The following is a 20,723-nucleotide window of genomic DNA, read 5'->3' as shown; positions in this document are numbered from 1 at the left end:
ATTTTTTTTAAATAGCTTAGTGCAATACAATGTAACGTATCAAGACATTGACCTTACTAAGGTAAACAATAATAAAATAATAATTTAAACACACATATTTAGTAATAATACGATTATAATTTATTGGAATCTGAAATTCAACAAAGCAAAATAAACAGAATAAAGCATATTAAGATTTTAAAACATAAGCACAGCAATCATGAGGTTGTGTGGGTGCTTTGAGATCATAAAGTGGCCAATATGTTCCCAAGGTGTGCAAATAAGAAGCTGGTTCATCAAAATGGGTATGAGTTATTGTTTTTGTATTTTTTAAATAGATTTTTTTGTTTTGTTTTGTTTTTCTTGATGCATTCTCAATCATCCAGGGAAGTAAATCTCCAAAAAGTTGATTCTGTTCCTTGGGGTGGACCAATTTTTGGCGCTGCGTGTTTTGGGGGTTAAAAGCCACAAAGACCCGGTGTTTAGAAAAAATGTGTCTCAACTGCTCCGATACTCCTGACACGTACGGGATCACTACAGGTTTTCACTTGGGCAGCGGTTGTCCTTCTCTCCTGGATCGGCTGGAGCTTTCTTTAGGTGCCTTCCCAGCTTTGACAAAAGTCCAGCTGGGATAACCACATTTACTCAGGGCCTTCTTGATGTGCTGTTCTTCTGCCTCCCTTGCCGCTGTGTCTGTGGGGATGGTGTTCGCTCTGTGTTGTAGCGTCCTAATGACACCCAGTTTGTGCTCCAGTGGATGATGAGAGTCAAACCTTAAATACTGATCCGTATGTGTAGGTTTACGGTACACGTCAGCTTTTAGATGTCCCCCATTCCTGATGGAAATCTCACAGTCTAAGAAGGCTAACCTGCCACTTTTCATATCCTCCCTGGTGAATTTGATGTGTCGGTCCACCGAGTTAATGTGATCCGTGAATTGTGGTACGTCCTGAGATTTGATTTTCACCCAGGTGTCATCCACATAGCTGAACCAATGGCTTGGTGGTGTTCCAGGGTAGGATAGTGAAAATCAGTGGTCTTTGATCGGTGGGTTTTGGTCGGTGGTTGTTGATCAATGTCATGAGAATTTACATAATTAAGATTAAGGAACTGACCTCCCAGCCCATTGTTCCTTCAGTGGGCTGGTTTCAGTCATTATGCAAATGTACTGTTTATAAGATTGGGGAAACCTGCAGTCAGCTGAGACTGATGAAGTCACCTGGATGAGTGACGAAACGTTTCTCCCACAAAACGCTACGTCCAGATGAACAGAATCAACTTTTTGGAGATTTGTTTTGTTCTGTTTCTCAGCTTAGTATCACTTTCTGGAGCGACGTCATCACTCTTCCGTTTTATTATTTCTTCAGTCATAACATGGGGCGTATGAGTCAGATGCCAGATGTGAATGGAACAGATGATGTAAATAGAGACCCACATCTGTCTCAAACACACATGTATCCCCCTTCTCTGGCTTAATTTTGTTTGATAAATTTGACACAGACTAAAACAAAATACATTTCCTGTGTATTTTCTTTTCTTTTATATACTTTTGTTGGTGTTACGGTTCACTTCACTTTCTCTGCAGTCATTTTTCTTTTTAAATTCAGCAAGTTAAAAAAATGTTTTTCATTCCTGCTTTTTAGTTTTAGTAAACTGTAGACACTGAGATCATGAACCGCTATAAATGATAAATGAATAATCCTCTTCCTGGAGAAACTTTGGCTCTGCTGCCAGGGGGCAGAAATCTCTATCACCTCATACCACACCTGCTTCTATTTGTTAAGATTTCTAATTATTAAACGCCCTGTTGTATCATATTTACATTTTATTCATCCATCTCTTTATTTCACCTCTTTGCTATTTTCTTTTTAACAGAACTCCTCGTTTTGTGTCTTTTAATGTAACAGTGCAACTCTGTGCCATGTTTCATTTTATTTAGATTCTCAACGTGGTTTTATTATAAATTGTGTTTGATATTTTGGCCCTGGGACAGAATAAGTTCAAACCTTTCAGACAAGTATATATTTTTTCTGTTTCATAACCTGGATGTTTTATTGTGAAAGTCTGGACCGGAAGCTCCGCGCTCTCCCTCCGTGCAGCCTGACGCCGGTGGACGCTTCGCTCCCTCCATTCATTTCATTCGCACACAGTCGCATCCCAGCAGCGAGCCGAGCCCTCCCCTCCTGTTTTTCTCCGCCTGGAAAGATGGCTGCTCCGGCGGTGTTGAGGAGCTCCGGCCCGCCGCTCTGCCCGAGCTTCGCGGAGGTCTGCTCGTTCCTGGAGCGGTACGGAGCGGCGCTGGATCTGCCCGAGATGACTTTCCCGCAAATGGAGAGATATCTACGGGACACGACTACAGGTGAGAGCCCGGTTGATGGTAGTGTTGGTGTTGGTGGTGGTGGCGGTGGGGCGAAGAAGTGCTGGAAAGCTGCGACACTTGAAGCCAAAGAAGGGGGCCAACACCACCACAACAACCGCCATCACCATCGTCGTCACGGTCGCGATGAAGATGACGAAAACTGGAGTGTGTGCGCCTGTGTGTGTGTCTATGGCCCAGCAGGACAGCATCACACCGAGAGTTTAGGCAGCTCAGATCGGCTGTGGCGTTTTTTCGGGTCCCGGTTAGAGCCACTTTTCTCCTCGCAGAAATCGAGTCCGACTCCCCAGTTTCCGAGGAAACGTTCGGGCAGCTGGAAAACACTGGCGTGCTAACATAGAGCTAGCAGACGCTCTGAATTTAACAGTTTGGACTCTGTGCTGAAGTTAGGTGAAAGAGACCGGGGGCACGACATTTGGCCCGGGGTCCCGCGGGGTTTTAGTTGATATCAGGTGACAGGTTATCGATGATTGTGTCGAGGTTGCTATTGATCCGCTCACGTTAAACTTGATGTGGGAGCCATGATGCAGCAGTGACCACACACACAGCCAACCAGCTCGCTCCGGAGCGCTGTCAGGTGTAATTTTTCACCGGCTGCCTCACTGGCAGGCGGGCTGAATTGACAGCAGTGTCCAGTAGGTTATCGGTGCTGTTTGTGTGTATGTATTACAGCTTTAGTAGCTATTTCAGACCGCTGTCACCGCACAGCGGCGACGTTAGCTGAAAACACTGGATGTTATTTTTTTGGCCGTTAGTGAAAGGCTGTCAAATGTGCGCATGCGCAGAAGGCGCAGATTCCAGCCATTGCTAACTAGTTAGCTTCAATTATTTCGTCAACTTTTAATAAAAGTAGAAGACTTACCGCTACACTTAATACACCACGTTAGGATTTAATAAACATCCGTTTCAGGATTATATCTGTCGAATGAGTAGCTTTGTAAATCGCTTCTTATTCGCTGGTGACTTTAAATGACCGTTAGATCTAGTGCTTACTAGCGTATAATTAGCCCATAGCGTTCAGATAAACATAAGAACTAAAATGTCCATGGTAGTCATCAGTAATGTATCCCTGATATTTTTGTTGAAATAAGTAATAACCATTACTAATCTGAATTCTAAATGTGATTCTGGGATTTTTTTTGTCAGTTTACCGTGCCAACAGAGAAAACTGGAATTTCCCCCAAATTTTGGAGTTGCGTAAAAGCGTCACACTAGACCACACAACGAGTCACAGGCGTTTAAGGACTTCCATAAAGCCCAGTTTAATATGGCTTAACGCTGGATTTGACCCAATCCCCATTCTTTTCTGAGTTCCCAAATAATAATAACAATAATGATAATAATATAATAATAAAGTTATAAATAGATTTAGTCTACACAAACGGTTAACAGAAGCAGAACCCAACAAACTAAATGTGAGACAAAGCATATTTTTTGTGGGGCAAAGTGGGACACCATAATAGTGCTGAGAGGTAGTTTTAGAATTTAATATAGTATGTTATTCTGTATTTAACTGCAGCTAAAATATGGTTATTTGTATTTTTGTAATGCAGTCTTAGAACGTCAAAAAGACACTGTACTCTTAAAAGTTCACAAATTCAGTTAAATGGAAAAAAATACAAATTATTCACAGACAAGGTGAAATTATTACACCTACCCTACCATTTATTCATATTAAACTGTTAATAGCAACATGTTTAGAGCCACACACAGTTAACTATATTTAAATATATATTTAACTATAAAGTATTTATAACATAGAAAATAAGAAAACTATGGATTTTACAGGTTTAGTATTGAAATGTGAAGAACATTCATGCTTATCGTGTTTGCTAAGCAAACACAGTAGACATGAATGGAAGCAAAAGTTTGTCGTTATGGTGTGATGTGAGTGTGCTCTTATTTTTGCTGATCATCTCTGTTTTTCAGCTGAGATGCACACAGATCTGCGCTTCTCTTTTTACGCCAAACATTTCTCCTGAGACTCACCTGACTTTTGTAAACTAGAGCCTGTCATTGTCTCAATATAATAATACAAAGATTATTTTACTTATTTGAGATCTGGAAAACTCTTCAGTTTCAGCAGCTAAGAAAATTAAAACCAAGTCAGTGAATAAGTGCAAGTATTAGTATAGTTAAATAAAATGTAATAAGTGGGCTTGGGGATTAAAAATGGTGTGGAATTCCACAGAAAGAGGAAAACCTGGTAACTGTACTCACATTACACATTTAAAAAAAATTAATCATTAACACTAAAAAAAGGATCCAAGTTGAATTTGAGTAAGATAAAGGTCAACAGGATAGTAATAGCAAACTCTTTATTTTCCCTACAGAAATCGTGCTAATTAAACTTAGTACCGCTGACATAGAGCAACAACATCACTGTTGACTAAAATTTAATTGCTAAAAAAAAAGAAAAATAAACATCCTTAGATTGAGTCTTGGTAGTTTTATTGAGTCTGGGATGTCTGTGAGTTGTCTGCCTTTAGAGTGTGTTTTTATTTGTAATGTAATGATGATTAAACCAGTTAAATGTAGTCCCTGAAGAGTACTCTACCATATTTTTAATGACCAAGTAAATGGTCCCTACTGTGACAGCAGGACATCTTTTTAAGCATGCAATGAAAATGAAATGGCCAAAATGAATGAAGCATTTCCACAGTTTAAATCCAGATATAATTTAAATATAGTTTAATTCTTACCTTCTTCAATCAATCTCAGATCTTCATTCTTTTATTTTTTATTTAAATGTGTGATTCAGCATACCTCAAAGAACGGCACAGCACAATTAAAAAGTGTGCTTCCTGTCCTGCAGCACCTGTCTCAGGTAAACTCGCTGATTAAATACTTCTGCCTTATTTGCAACTTTCTTGCGCCCCCTACTGGTGGCAGGATCTGTGACACAAACATACAGCATGGCTCTGACAGCAATAATAAAAAAGAATGAAATTAATAAAAACTAAACAGTTTCAAACGACAAAGACGTGAAGTGAAACGAGCCAAGCCACTCTTCAGACTAATGAAATAAAACTGTAATAATGTTTCATTTAGAATCTCAGTTTATGGCTTTTAACCCACTGATGTGATGGCTGACAGTTGGCTGAAATATTCCCTGAAAATCAAACATTTAGTCGACTAAGGAGCTGCCTTGCTCATTTATTTTGTACCTGTGACACAGTAAATATTTATTAGTTGGACTGAGTTTCTGTGCAGAGGTGATAAGAAAAATGAAGCTGCCATATATCATAACCGGCCCAGTGAGCAGTGTATTTGTTCGGGTGAGCCTGGTTTTATCGCAGCTTTTGATAAAAATGAATTAAAAAGCCCCCCCTAAATCTGAAGTGGTACATGCCAGTCAAAGGAGCTGTTTTTGTCTTTTCACAGTTTACAGGTGGTCCTGTTTAGATTGATATTCAGCTGTGGTTGGTTGTTAGCATAAACTAAAAATCTGCTTGCTTTTGATTTGTCTAAAGGATTTTTCTGCAGATATGGTTAGTGCATATTTCACCCTCTTAATAAAAAAATGGGAACATTTGTGTTAAACACTTTCTTTGGCTGCTGAGAAATAAAATAATTTAACAATTTGTCAACATGCCATAAGAATGTAAGCACTATCTGACAGTTTGTGAGTGACTGAGCTCAGAAATGGCACACAGAGAAGTGAGAGATCAGGTTCAGATACCAGAATAACACAGCGAGGCCACTTCAGTGGGGTGAATGTTTGTTGACACTGGTTCTGGAACATTACGATGAACTGTGTTGTGTTTCTGATCGCCCTGTCTGTGTTTTCCAGTTCCTAAACCCCTCGTGGAGCTCCATGTGAAGCTGCTCAGGAAACTGGGGAGGTCTGTGTCTGCTGACCGCTGGGAAAAATACCTGGCTAAGGTGAGAGTTTGACATGAGCTCAGGAGTCAGGAAGGAAGGGTAACGTGTCAGTCAGTGGGTAAGGGACGCAGTTAAAACTGAAAGCTTGATCCTAACAGAATCACCGTTTCTTGTAGGTCTGCCAGGAGTTGAATAGCACCTGGGCATGGGAGCTGGAACAGAAGGGCTACCAGGAGATGTCCATGGAGTGCAAGTCCAGCATCCTGAAAGTATGACACCCTACTTTACTTTGTATAAAAGGCTGAAACTTCTCCTGACAAAGCGCTAACTACACTGATGTTCTCCACTCTTCAGTACCTCTGCGAGTGTCAGTTTGACGAAAACCTGAAGTTCAAGACGGCGGTCAACGACGAGGACCCGGAGAAGATGCGTCTGCAGCCTGTAGGTCGGGACCGGCAGGGCCTGATGTACTGGCTTCAGCTGGACCAGGAGCAGAACATCCGGCTGTACACGGAGGAGCAGGACGATCTGGACGGATCCACCTGGAAGTGCATCGTTAGGTTGTACTTTTGTCTCAGGCTAAAGTTATGTAGGTTGTCTCATGTTTGTCTTTCTGCTTACACTCTTATGTGCGCCCATCCTCTCAGGACTCGCAACGACCTGGCAGAGGCTCTGGAGCTGCTGAAGGCTCAGGTTGATCCAAACCACAATCAGGAACGAGACCAGAACCAGGCTGGATCCAGGAGTGCCAGCCCTGCACAGAAAGAAGCTGGTACGCTGGATTATTGAGTTTATATAGTTGAGTTCTCATCAGTGCACAGAGGATTTGTAAATGCATGGTAGTAATAACCTTATAGTTTAAATGGAGTACAAAATCATTTGAAGGTTACACTTTATGTCTAAAAAAACATGCAACCAAAACCTGAGAGATTCCTGATTTAACCACAGCGAAACGATTACTTCCATTGAGGCAAAAATTATACTGAGTAATCTCAAATCCAACTAACACAGGTCAAAACAAATAATCTCAGTCCACAGCGGCTGATCTTAGTCTACAAATGTATAAAATCCTGCCTCTCACCACATAAAAAAAATTATTATTATTCGACCCTACAGAAGCAATTTTAACAGGCAAAAATTGTTGAGATTTTTTCTGTCCTTTATAATAAACAAACGTTTGATTCAAACTATTGTATTTTTTTCATATTGATGCAGGGGATGAGACGATCAGAAGCACCAACCCTGAGGCCTCAAAGACTTCAGAGGACTACGCTGACAGCAAGGAGGTTGACCCTCAAAACAGAGAAAAACAAACCAGGCCAGGTATGTAGGTGAAAGAAACTGCCTCACATGTTTCCATCCACTATCCAAAACTAGCAAAACCATTAAAAGGACACAGTAAATGCCCAACAAGGACATACAAAATGACCAAAACAAAATACGAGCAACCCGAAAGAGACTGAAGAATCAAAATGAGTTGCATCCATCCATCGTCTTCCACTTATCCTTGTCAGGGTTGCCGGGAGGCTGGAGTTTATCCCAGCTACCATAGGGCGAGAGACAGGGTGCACCCTGGACAGGTCGCCAGTCGCCAATTTACCTAGCCAACCTAACTGCGTGCATCTTTAAAATCTTTTTTCTTTCTGCAGAGGTGAAGGAGGAGCTCACACCGCCGCCCATCAAGCAGGAAAACGCTGATGCTGAGGTGAAGGAGGAGAAGACGCTCCTCAAACCGTCTGTCTTTGATAACCGCGTGAGCACCATCACCACAGTCATCAAATCAGAATCGAGGGACGCCGACGCCCCCAGGAACACAGTGTCTGTTGTCATGGCGCCCGTGGCTAAACAGGAAGAGGAAGCGGAGCGAGCGGTCGTCAGGAGCAGCCAGCAGGCCAAGATACCACTGAAGAAGAGGGAGCTCAAGCTCGCAGAAAGCTTCCACAGCAATCACCTGAACAAGACCAACAGCAGCAGTATTATTGTCTGTAACCCGTCAGTGATCCACGCCAAGGACGGTCACGGAAGGGAGGCCAAGCTGTCTAACTCATTAGTGCCCCCTGGTGGTTCAGCTGCCTCGCAGCCGCATCTGGTCGTCAGCGCATCAAGGCTGGAACTCACCAATGGGAGAGCTTTGCTCCTGCCGCACAAAGATGGGCAAAATGGGGTAGTAGGTCAGGTGGTGGGTCACGTAGGAGTCATCCGCAGCCCATCTGAGCGTCACAGAGCGCCCGGCGCCGAGCAGCAGGAACAAAACGGGCCAAATTCAGACCTCCGGGACTTGAGAGCAGCGGAGGAACAACGTGAAGGGAGCCGGCAGTCAGTGTTGGTGAGGAAGGGCCTTACAGAAGGGGAGACACCAGCGGGAGCTGCCACTTCTTCTCCTCCCCCTCCTCCTCTTCCTCCTCATGCACTAACGGAGGCTCCGACACCCACAAAAATGGACTCTGTTGGCATCTCCTCGCTGTCTCAGAATGCAGAGGAACCCAACAGGCAGACAGCAGAAGATGAGGGTAAAAACACCACAGAGGAGCAGCTGGACAAGGAGAGGAAAACTGGGCAGGATGATGAGAGGGAGGAGAGGAGCAGGGAGGTGTCTGCGCTCAGTGTGGCAGAGGGATTAAAAAAAGACGACCGAGTGAAGAATGAAAGAACTTTAGTACAAGCGGAGGCAGAATCGGGAAGCTCTGTTTCACCTCCGAAACTGGACCAACAGGATAAAAAGGACGACCAGGAGGAGGGCGTCAACGGTGGGTTAGCAGAGCAGAAAAAGGCAAAGGCCTCGGAGGAGCGGCAGGGACTGCTGGAGGAAGCCTCCTCTGAGCTCCAGAAGGAAGGAATCAGGCTAAAGATCAAGATTCCTCCCCACCGGAGAAACAAGCTGAAGGGGAAGGCGATGAAGGAGGAGGAGAAAGGGAGGGAGCTGGAGACGCAAGAGGAAGGGAGGCCGCTGAGGAGGTCTGCGAGGATCTGCAGGTATGTGTTCAGTAAAATCCACGAAGCTGGGGTATTACACAGTAATGTTTGTTTATTTTTGTCCATTATTCTCAGCTGCAGTCGGTTTGATTGTGACGATAAATTCATCCCATCTAAACCTCTTTTCTTGAAGATCATCTGCTTTGCCAACCTGCAGGCCAAGCTCGAAGGTGGCTGAGAGCCAGAAGAAGAACCCACAGAAAAAACATGCACTACCCACCAGAACGAGGGAAGAAGAGGAGGAGGATGAGTATGAAGAGGATGAAGAGGAGCAGAGCTCAGCTACGAAGAAAGACAAAAAAACTGAACCTGTCGAGCAGATAAGGAAGCGAAGGGTAACAGTTGCTGTCAGGTCATTTTTACCTTGTTGCTCTTTTTCTTCGTCTCTGTGACCATCTCGTTCTCCCTCTGGCTTTCTGTACTTCCAGGGTAAACGAAGGCACCGGCGCCCCCGGTGGTCAAACATACGCACAAAGAGGCGCAAACTTAATGAGGGAGGGGAGGTGGAGGACAGGGGGAGGAAACGGGGAGAGGAGGAGAGCGAAGGAGGGAGCGACTCAGAGGAAGAATCGTATAAATCCGAGGAGATTCCCAGCGAGGACGCCTGCACTCACTGCGGCCTGCCCAACCACCCCGAACTGGTGAGTGTGCGCTCGCGTGAGTGCTTACAGATACAGAGATGTCTGGACGCTGCGCCCGGTTCTGCTTTAGTCCTCATGACTTGAACTCATCATGAGAACATAAATATGAGAGCTCATCCACCAGGCTGTGCTGACACTAGAAGACACTTGTTTAAGGTGTCTGCGGTCTGTGTGCACACGTGTGTGGGAGTAGAATCCTGACTTAATGCTCAGGAGTCTGAGTGGGAGGAAATCCAACATCCCAAAATCTTCTGCAAGTCTTGTTTTTTTTGGAGGATGGAGGCAGTTTTAGAAGCAGGTCAATGGGGGTGTGGTCAGCAGACCAGATGGTTGTAGCCAGAATGATGTCACTCATTAGTTTGTGACGCCCTGTTATCAAACTCCAACTTGAGCATTTTCACCATCATGCATTGTGTTTCCTTAAAGTCATTTCTAAAAATAATTTGAGGGTCTGTGTCTCTTTACTTTGAGTATATAGTTTTGTGCAGAACCTAAAATGCTGCTGAAACCTTTTCATTTTTTATTGTGTTGTTTGTAAACTGTCACCAGTTCCAGCTGCACTCTGAAGAAATTCTGTAATAATGCCTAAATCACAGAGACACGAACAGAAACTCAGAGGCTGCAAAGCAGATGTTTGATAACTTTCTCTGAATAAAACCATAAATGATAGAAGCTGTCATCTCTGCTGGTTTGTGTGGAGTTTAATGTGTGTGTGTGTCCTTAGATCCTGCTGTGTGACTCCTGTGACAGTGGATACCACACTGCCTGTCTGCGGCCGCCTCTCATGTTGATCCCTGATGGAGAGTGGTTCTGTCCCCCCTGCCAACATGTAAGTGTGACACTGAGAGGATGGACTGATTCCATCATGTCTGCTGATGAGAATATAACTCCCAAAGTCCTGTTTATGGTTCAGATAACTGACAGGAGGAAGCAGTTTTGTACTGATACTTGATGCTTGCTCACGAAGAGTGAATATAAACTCCACATTAACAAGTTCCCAGTTAACAAAAGCCTGGATCCTTCCAGTGTAGCTTTGCATGAGTCACAGTTTGAAATAATTCTCCTTAATTCATCCTCACACTGAGGGCCTCAGTATGCCTGCCACACTGGTCACTCTGTATGCTGACTGTGGCAGCTACATACCAGTTTACCAGTGCTGGGGTGCGAGTACTCACTGTGTTGTTCGCCACTCAGAGAAAAGCTCCAGATCAGCTTTTGTAAAAGAGGAGAAGAATTAAAACTGGAGGAAAAGAAATCTCCCTCATTGTAACCTGAGACTCGCTGAGCTTCTGTGTCATTAACACTCGTGTCTTCAACCCGGCGTCGGCACAACGCAGCAGATCACAGAAATAAAGAGGCTAAAATGGCATCAGTCAGTTTGCACCAGCAGATGTGGCGATCGTAACGGCCCCATGAAACAAGCCCTTTTAACTCCACCCACTTTGAGACTTTGTTTCGATTGGCTGGCCCTCGTAAACAGAGCTTCTATGGTCACATCCTGAGCTGTGAACTTGAGATGACCATATAAGGAGGATCCATGTTTGCTGACATCATACAGATCCAAGTGTAGAAAAAATTGTCTGGAACAAAGCATTTAAAGCAGGCTGAAGCTTTTTATTTGACACTGGGTCCACGTTTGTTATGAGTATCTGTCGTAATGGTGTATGTTTGCCAGAAAATATGTAAAAGCATAGTAGTTTCACTTAGACCAGCCCATCTGCTTGGCTTACTGTGTAAACAGTTTAAAAGGGAGGTGAAGACGATGAGTCGACATCAGTGTATAATTTATAGATCACAGAGTGACAGAGCTGCGGCGGTTTGTTTTTCCTCTGTTCAGAAATTGCTGTGTGAGAAACTGGAGGAACAACTGCAGAATCTGGACAGCGCTCTGAAGAAAAAGGAGAGAGCAGAGAGAAGGTAAACACACACACACGCACACACACACACACGTTTGGATGAAAATGCTGGGATCAGCATACCGGTTTAAAAATTTGACACAGCTTCTCTGTTCTTATCTGTCAGGAGGGAACGGCTGGTGTACGTAGGAATCAGCGTGGAGAACATCATCCCTGTGAGTACACGAAGAGCACGGCCTCTTCGTCACTTCATTGGAATGATGCTCCGCCCACTTCCTTTTCCCTCAGACTATGGAATTTAAATATCTGCATTTGTTAGAATTTTTCTCCTCACTGAAATGTTTGAAAAAAAAAATCAAAAAGTGCCAAAAAATGTAACAATCAAAGCTGTTACTAAGGTATGTAAGGCACAATCAACATGCAACAAACACGGCGTCTAGCCCCAGTGTCGCTGTTTTCTCCTGCTTTCACATAAACACAGCGTTTCATCTTCTGCATCTTAAATCTGTAGAAGTTTAGATTTTACTGTGGAGCATTTAAAAGAACGTTGTGTGGTGTCCTAGGAGGGAGATGAGGAGGAAGAGGAGAAGTCTGCGAAGAAGAAGGATTCCAAAAAGAGCAAAAACCTCGGAAGGCGATCAACCAGGACCAGGAAGCACATCAGCTACAGGTGGGTGTCGCCTGGGGGTGTTCAAGGTGCTGGAGGAGGTTTTTACAGTTGACTCTCAGTTGTTGAAGTATAATATAAAAAAAAAAAACGTAGAACATCTTAGAACTACTTTTAGTTCAGTTTATCAACAAAAACCGGCTGAAAATTCTGCCGTCATTGATTTACATTAATTGGGAGGCAATATGGTGGCTGTATTTATGCATCGTTCCAATGAGCAGAAGCCACGAAGACGACACCTTCGTGTGTGTCTGTGAGTTCTGGTGATGGATGGAAGGGTTATGCTTCTGGCTGCTGACCTCTGCAAGCCACCAGGCTCTTATAACGCTGCCTGCAGGATGATTTAATGACCTGCACACGTGGGGGAAAAAAAGTGAAATGACAGAAAGAGGCTTCAATCAGCTGTTTTGTTCCAGGTTTGATGACTTTGATGATGCCATTGATGAGGCCATAGAGGAGGACTTCAGGGACCTCTGTGGAGGTGAGTGGAGGAACTACAGGCCCAGTAAGGCCTTCTTTTAGATCCCAGTTAAATACTCATTCACATGGTTTATATATCAAAGTGTCTTCATATGAATGTTATTCTCTTTTACATTCTTAGCACAGTTTTATTCTTTTGACTTTCAAATTTTGGATTATTTTAATCACTGTATGTACAAATACTTCAGACTGCATGTCTGGTAGTTTATGAGGGGCAGCCAATCATAAAAAAGCAGTTTTAAAGAGGGAGGAGCTTGTTTGAGACAGGAAGAGCTGAGGGGCTGCACTGAGGATGAACAGATGAAATAAATGAGAACATCCAGTCTGCTTTCATTTACTTTCACCCAAAGTCGATTTTTCAGCACTCACGTGCATTATTCTCGCTTCAGGAGCGGGGCGGGGCAAAGACCTCCCCACCAGCCTGTCAGAGGACGGGAAGGAGAGTCAGCGGCCAATTAGAAGCCAGACTCACGCTGCACGGAACAGGAAGAAGCGGAGACTGAACGACCTGGAGAGCGACAGCACGGCGGCGGAGAGCGAAGACGAGTTCATGCTCAGCAACAGGTGACACAGCGGGTTCTCTCCAGATTTCTCACTCATATCTTGTTTGCCGGCTTATTTATCCCCCTCTTCCTCTCAACAGCTCAGAGGACGAAGATTTCGGCGCATCCGGAGCAGACGACGATGAAGAGGAGGAAGACGAAGACGCGGGCAGTGATGCCGGCAGCTGGGATAGCAGAACTCGCCCCAGACAGGCGCTGAGAGGAGTGGTTAAACACAGACCCGACAGGAGCCGTGGGCGGGGCAGGAAGCGGCTGAGACGGCGGCGGAGACGCTCCTCCGACGAGGAAGAGGAGGAAAGCGAGGAAGAGATGGGTGAGACGGCAAGATTGATTGATTTTATTACAGACTGAGTTGTGTGTATTTAGTTGAATAAAGAAGTTTAACAGTAGATTAAATAAATATTAAGACAATTATCAGGAAACTATAAATATAGTTAATTATAACGACACATTTAACACAATCCTGGAGTCCTGGACTTTCCAGAACAGGGAAGATGTGAGACAGATGGCAGGCAGTGAGCAGCAGTTTGGCTTCATGCTGAGAAAGAGCTCTGCAGATGTAATGTTTGCTTTCAGGGTGTTGATGGAGAAGTTTAGAGAAGCTCAGAAGCAGCTGCGCTGTGTATTTGTGGATCTGGAGAAAACAGATGATGGCGAGAAGCTGTGCTGCTGCACGAGGAAGCCAAGAGCGAAGTGAGGGTGATGCAGAACATGCACAAGTACAGAGAGGCAGTGGTCAGGTGTGCAGTGGGAGCGACGGATGGTTTAAAGGTGGAGCTGGGATTACATCGGGGGTCGGCTCTGAGTAGTTCGCTGACAGATGAGGTCAGGCAGGAGTTTCTGTGGACTGTGATCTGCGGGGAGGTGGAGGTTCAGATAGGAACAGAATACATGTGTGTGAGTGAGAGGGAGACAGATGGAAAGGTGTCTCAGTGCTGACTGATAACTAGTTCACTTGTTGGTTGTTGGTCTCTCAGACTCGGATCAGTTCAGCGACATGACGGACAGCAACAGTGACAAAAAAAGGCGGGGCCTGAGGCGGGGCCAGCGCCAACAAGTCAACTACCGTGAAACGTCGGAGTCGTCGGACGACTCGCGAGCCTCTGCCAACAAGGACAAGGTGAAGCGCCACGGCAGGCCTCGCAAGGAGCGTCTCTCCAGCGACTACAGCGACGGTCAGTCACCATCAGAGCGTAAAGGACGAGTTTTAATCAGCTCAGTCGACCTTAAGGAGAAATCTGCTCGTTATTTTCCAGATTTATCTCCATAATGGTGAAAAAATGTCATATATCTTACTTTATCCATCAGTAAGTCAGCAGGTGGTAGCATCATAACTATCAATAAGCAAATGTTTACCTTTTGTTGATTTTAGGATTCATTGATTTTTGTTCATAATGACTTTTTCTGTCTTTTTTTCCTTCAGTGTCGGCTTCTTCCAGAGATTCAGAGGAGGACGATTATGAAGACGAGGAGGAGGATGACCAGAGGAGGAGAGTGAACAGGAGGAGGAGACACGAGGAAGACTTCCGGACAAGGAGGACGAGAGACAAGAGGAGGAGGAGGTACGAAGAGGACGAGGGAGAGAGAAGGAGGCGGCTGAAGAGGAGACTGCAGGAGGAAGAGGAGGCCGAGGAGGAGAGAGACAAGCGGAGGAGGTTAAAGAGAACACACAGAGAGGAAGAGGAGGATCTGGAGAAGATGGGGAGGGGGAAGAGGAGAGAGATCCTGTCGCAGCAGCGGCGCAAACGGCTCGCCCAGATGCTGAAGAAACGGCGGCCTTCGACGGACGAGGAGGAGGAGGGCGAGGAGGATGACGACTCGTATTCCGAGTCATCATCGGAGGAGGATCGTCCGGTCCGCAAAAGACTGAACCGCATCGACTCAGATGACGATGAAGAGGAGGATGAGGAGGACGAGGACGACGAGGATGGGAGACAGAAGACGGTGACCAAAAGATCTTCAACGGGGGAGAGGAGAGCTGACAGCGACGCTCAGGAAAAGGCGAGGGGCCGCAGCCTGTCTCCGCCAAACGGACATCGGACCTCCAGAGGCCCAGAGCCCAGAGACGCTGCAGGGTCGGGCAGGCAGGGCAGGCACAACGGTCCCTCACATGCGGAGGAGGGGGAGGGAGAGGAGGAGGAACAGAGGGACTCCCGAGACTCTGTCCAGAACAGTCTGCAGTCATGATGGCTGTGTGCGTGCACAACGCTCGCTTCTTTGTTCTGCTTTTTCTTTTCAAGCCTCTCGCCCACTGCCCGGATCTCACTCTGACTCACGTTCCTCACTCTTCTTCTTCGCCGTCGTGTTGTGTTAGAGCGCAATTGTCCACAGTTACATGCTGGAACAGAAACTCATGGTTACCCATTTTTATAACGGGCGGGCGGGCGGAGCTGACGCCTCCCGGCAGCAGGATGGCTCCACCTCACCGTCCACCCGACAGGTCCGTGTGACACCATCACAGCTGGGGGGGGGCGGTTCGTCTGTCGTGTATTTCATCTTAAAGCACTTCATCATTCTCATAGCACTTAATGAGCCGGCACCGAGGAGGGCGTCGGCATCAAAGCGAGCACTTTGGATCAGGTGACGGTCAGAGAAAACTCTCTCGAGGCTGAATATTTGGGGGTTTGAAGTGTCGCTTGGACAAAACTTTTATATATAAATATTAGGATTTAGAAAACTGGTTAATCATTATTTAATGATATTTTATAAAACAGTGATTCTCAGTGTGGGATGCAGACCCGCAGTGAGCTACGAAGGAACTGCAGGTGGACGACGTGAAGTTAATTACACTAAATAAATGTAACTTTTCAAATTTCTAATTAAGTTAGAAATTAAATATTAACATTTAAAAATGAAACACCACTACTGAAAAAAAAACTGCCTGTTATGCCCCCAGAAAATGTAATTATTTGAGATAAAAATAATCAGAGCCTGCAGCTGGTCCATGAAACTGACACTTTCAGATAAAACTGAAAGTCGGACTAAACAGTTTGTGCTCCACAAAGATAATTTGGTTCTTCAAAGCAGCTCTAAGGTCTACATGGCTACACATTCAGTGTAACCGACGATACATGATGTCCGGCTGTGATTGGTCGATTGTCTCGATCCTTCAGCGTTCCCGATTGAATCATTCACTCCAGTCAGTTCACATTGTTATTAATTTGCACAGATTTGTAGGAAAGAAAAAGGTCCTTAAACAGCTATGAATGACGTGAGCTTTGTGTTTTTTCACCGCTGCTCCGGCCGCCGGCCTTCATCGCCCTCTATAATCAGCTCATTCATATTTTCACCTCCTTCCTCTTCTTTGCTTTTACCTGCCAGGCCTCAGTCACGAGCCTCATTCTAACCCAGCAAAAAAGACATCTCTCAGTACAAACTGAGTTTTTGCAGTGAGAGTGATGATTTTGTCCTCCGCTGCGATTTGGGAGGATTTTTTTAAAAAGTCCTGAGTTTAGGGTGATGGAGAGCTCCAGGGGTTAAAGGTCACAAAGCATCATCTGCTCTGTGATCTGTTTATTAAAAGCTCAACAGAAAAAGTTGACTTTTGCCCTAATGTGAGAGTTTATGACTGAAGAGGGAACGTCTGCCGTTTCATTTTGTGTTACCTTAAACTGTTTGTGCTGTCTGTGAACACTGACTGTGCTAATCCAGGCTTTGAGGAACCAAATAAATCAGATTTCTGTACCGGGTTTAACCGATCCTGGAACTTTTTTAATTATACGGAGGTCCCGGCGCTGAAAAGTTTTTAGAAGTTGTTGTAAATATAGACTCTGAATCTGTAGCGAGCTCCGGCTCCACGTCACCGCTTCGGATCCAAAGTGTCTGGCTTCCTCTCGTCCTCGTGCCGGCGCGTTTGCTGTACATACTCTGCCTGTTCCTTGTAAGATAGACGTTCTGTTCTCTTAGTCCTCTTGTAAAATATAGTGTTATATTTTCTATACGAAGGAGAGGAGGAGAGATGCTGCTGCGAGCGACCTGCAGATCGACCGGCGTCCAGCGGTTTTTGTTTCCGCAGCTGAGTTCCATCAGAGCCGCGTGGAGCCCGTTCACCAGTAAAACCCCGTCTCACGGCTCAGTCCCGCCCCGCGTCTCCGGAGCGTTTTAACAGTTTGAACGCCTCGTTTTAAGGAGGAACAAATCTTTATTTCTGACCGAGGCTCAGGGGAGGAAAACGAACACCGATCACTAATCAGAGTTTTGTTCCGTCAGCTTCTGTTTAACCGTCGCACACAGTCGAATCACTGTCAGGGCTTTAACCTGCTGTTAATGAAAAGAGGCTCCATTTATCTTTAAATTTCCACCAAGCTCACCTTTAAAAGTTGGACTCAAACATTTCCGCTGACCTTACCGAGACTTTTTTTTGGCACTGAAAAGTTTTCTTTAGAGTTCAGATGATGATTAAACTTCAGGCCTGCGTTTATCAAACTACTCAGAGTTCACCTCAAAATGCTCTTAGAGGTGTAAAAACGTTTAGAGCAGCTGTTTTTGGATTCTTTAAAATCATTTAATTTTACTCAAATACTAAATATAATTCAGTGTAATATAGTTATAATGCATAATTATATCAACAGGAGGAAATACATGGAAAAATACAAACCCAGTCAATGTTTTTTTTTTTTTTTTTTTTTTTAAATGCATTAGTATGTTATTGTTTTCTCACAGCCATCACGATGAATCTGCTTTGAGACCTAAATGGCTGATGGCTCACAGCGGGCCTGTTCTGCATGATTCAAAGTTCATAATAATCCGTATTCATCTGGCACTGGGCCTCAGTTCAGCTCCAGTATCTGAAATGAGCTGTCTTTGCCCCGCCCACTTTAAGTTTCTTCTGATTGGCTGCCCATCGTGAATGGCAGGTGGGTGGGGCATCTCTGCCACAGATGACCATATTAGGGATATCCTCTCTCTGTAACATTATACAGATTATCCATTTCTCTTTAAGTGGTTTGATAAATTCAGCCCTGATGATTCGGTTCTGATTTGATGATTTCAGCATCAAATATTTTTTAAGGTGTGATGTGTAAAAACTACACAAGCCACTGAGTCCGCTTCCATCATGATAAACACAAACCTGAGCGTTAATACTGACTCACAGAAAACAAGGCGGCTGTCTGAGCAAAGCTACTTCTTGTCAGGTTGGACGTTACATTCAGAGGCAGGAGCGGTCATGCTCAGAACAAAGCTAACGTCGCAGCTGTTACATCTTTACGTTGTGCTGTTAACTTTTATTAGTATTTCTAAACTGACAGTTTTACAAACGGCACCTTTTAAAGGTGCTTTTTGTAATGACCCTCTGCTACATGTAACTAAACTTCACCAGCAGGGGGCAGTGTTTTACTGGCAGTTGTGTTGAGATGTTTTCAGACGTGTGCTTCTGTTTGTTGTTTTTTTTGTTTTTGTTTTTTTAAACCACCGTGTCCACTTGACTCCCGCAGGCCTTCGTTGTAAATAAGTTGTTCTTAATGACTTGCCTGGTTAAATAAAGGTTACGCTTACTCACTTGTGGCATAAAAGTGGCATTACAGGAAAGTGCAGCCCCAGTTCACCTTGAACTGAAACTCTTTAATGGACAAAGTCACAGCATCTCTTTTCTTTCAGCTTTGGTTAAATCAAAAAAGTTTGAAACTATTTTTAAATACAGGAATTTACAAAAAGTTCCTTTACAGAAACCTGGCAGTAGAAACGGAAAGAAAGACAAAAAGATTTCATGTTTTTAAAATAAAGTTTCCTGTTGGTTCTTCTTTTTATGAACAGAGTTTACTTGGTTAAAGTCTGAAGCTTTCGACGTTCAAGAAAGATCTGATTTTTCTGCTTTAAACACATCACAGAATAATCAGTGTCCAGTGATGCTCTTGAACAGCACAGACGCCGATACGTCAGACGGGAAATGCCTGAGACATTTTTATTTTTAAATGAACTGTCAAAGAATCCAAAATATCTGAGGTGAAGATAATAAAGATGCAAACTGGGAGGTTGTCACATGCGAGCAGATGGTTTATTTAGTCTTTTTTTAAAATCCTTTTTAAAGCTGATATTACTGTTATTGTTGTTCCTGAGCTTCAGAAAAGGCTTAGCTTCCTGCTGGAGAACCTCTGTTCCCTAAAAGCTCCAAAGTGGCATCATTAATACTTCACTCATGGCCGAAGCTCACCGCCAGCTCTCTTGGTAAATATTCTTTCAGGTACTTTCCGTGCTTGTTCAGGTGTTGCGGGACGGTTTGTCTCATTATCATGTTGTGTTGGATTTAAAGTGGGTTTTGGAAAATCCCCTCCATGCTGAACTGCAGTGATCTGAGTTTATATTAATTTTCAGTCCCGTGTGTCAGTAAAAGCTTCTGCTGACCCTCCACTCACCTGTTTAGCATTAAGGGCAGGTTAAAATGTGCTTTTCACGCCTCTAGTCTGAAATCATTCCACTGAACGCGATGTGCTGAGTGTTGGCCGCCGAAGCTGTTTAAACTGTTCAAACTGGATGTGACTGCGGCTCCTTCCATTTCTCTGTTGTACTGTTACCGTAGTACTGGTGTAACATAAATGTTTTCTAAGTTATTAAAACCGACATCCCAGCATCTCCTCGAAAACAGTCTCCGTGTCTCATTATCATTCCTTCACCTGGATCTGTTCCGCTTTCCGTGTTTTCCTGTTTGTGTTCATTCCAGTGAAAACAGCCACACTGAACTCCTCACAGTCAGCTGGTTTGGTGTATTTTAATCAAGCCAGGAAAACTTTTACTCTGAATATTTCATGAGTTTCAAAGTCCAAATTTTTTGCTTTTTATTTCACTTTATTTTTCCAGCATTTTGAGATCCGGGGCTGGAAAACACTTTAAGGCAACTGAATGCAAGACGGTCATGGTGAGCCTGGTAGCAAATGGATTTAAAGGGGAAAAAGAGGTTCATTATTGATCAGCAGATCAAACCACATGGTATTGAAAATGTACTTTTAACATTTTTACAGTGAGATATTAGAAAGGGATCACACATCACGAGTACTGATGCTTGTTTCTGTTATTATGGGTCATTAAATGAAAGCAGGTGTGGCTGTGATATCTCACATGACAAAAACGGGGTTTTATTTCTAAACTTCATTTGGAGCTGCAGGTTTTGAACAGCTGAAACTGAAAACATCACGTGAAGATTTCACAGTAAATCCTACATAAACACTGCTGATCAGTTATTTTAAACTTCTTTTACACGATAATTTCTTTTTTTCGTAGAGATACATATATAGAGTTTAAATGTAGTTTGAGGACATATGCAGGACTCGGCAAACTGGCTTTTGTGATGATCAGTGAGTTTGATGCGAGGCTGTGGGATTTTTATGAAGCATAACTTTAGTGCAGTGCCTCCATCAAACCACACAA

At 44.1% G+C, this 20,723-nt stretch overlaps 1 protein-coding gene across 2 annotated transcripts; it reads left to right on the top strand.

Annotated features, from left to right (window-relative positions):
- The first annotated feature begins 2,097 nt into the window (after positions 1-2,097).
- rsf1a (remodeling and spacing factor 1a) lies at positions 2,098-19,941 on the top strand. 2 transcript variants are annotated; one of them, XM_084951819.1, is made up of 18 exons: positions 2,098-2,338; positions 6,150-6,241; positions 6,358-6,450; positions 6,536-6,741; positions 6,829-6,953; positions 7,397-7,504; positions 7,831-9,154; positions 9,312-9,489; positions 9,583-9,795; positions 10,520-10,624; positions 11,633-11,712; positions 11,818-11,866; positions 12,215-12,321; positions 12,735-12,799; positions 13,188-13,362; positions 13,442-13,674; positions 14,339-14,536; positions 14,785-19,941. In XM_084951819.1, exons 1-18 carry the CDS (start codon positions 2,185-2,187, stop codon positions 15,546-15,548), a joined length of 4,269 nt encoding a protein of 1,422 aa, XP_084807945.1. In that variant the 5' UTR covers positions 2,098-2,184; the 3' UTR covers positions 15,549-19,941. The 2 variants fall into 2 exon arrangements, with proteins under 2 accessions (XP_084807945.1, XP_084807944.1); XM_084951818.1 differs by having other exon boundaries at positions 9,288-9,489.
- Positions 19,942-20,723: the final 782 nt, after the last annotated feature.

The sequence above is a fragment of the Perissodus microlepis genome, chromosome 14, assembly GCF_051167445.1.
Source record: "Perissodus microlepis isolate ML-2025 ecotype Zambia chromosome 14, ASM5116744v1, whole genome shotgun sequence".
Classification (NCBI taxonomy): Eukaryota; Metazoa; Chordata; class Actinopteri; order Cichliformes; family Cichlidae; genus Perissodus; species Perissodus microlepis.
The sequence above is the reverse complement of the archived record's forward strand: the minus strand, read 5'-3'. Positions and strand labels throughout refer to the sequence as shown.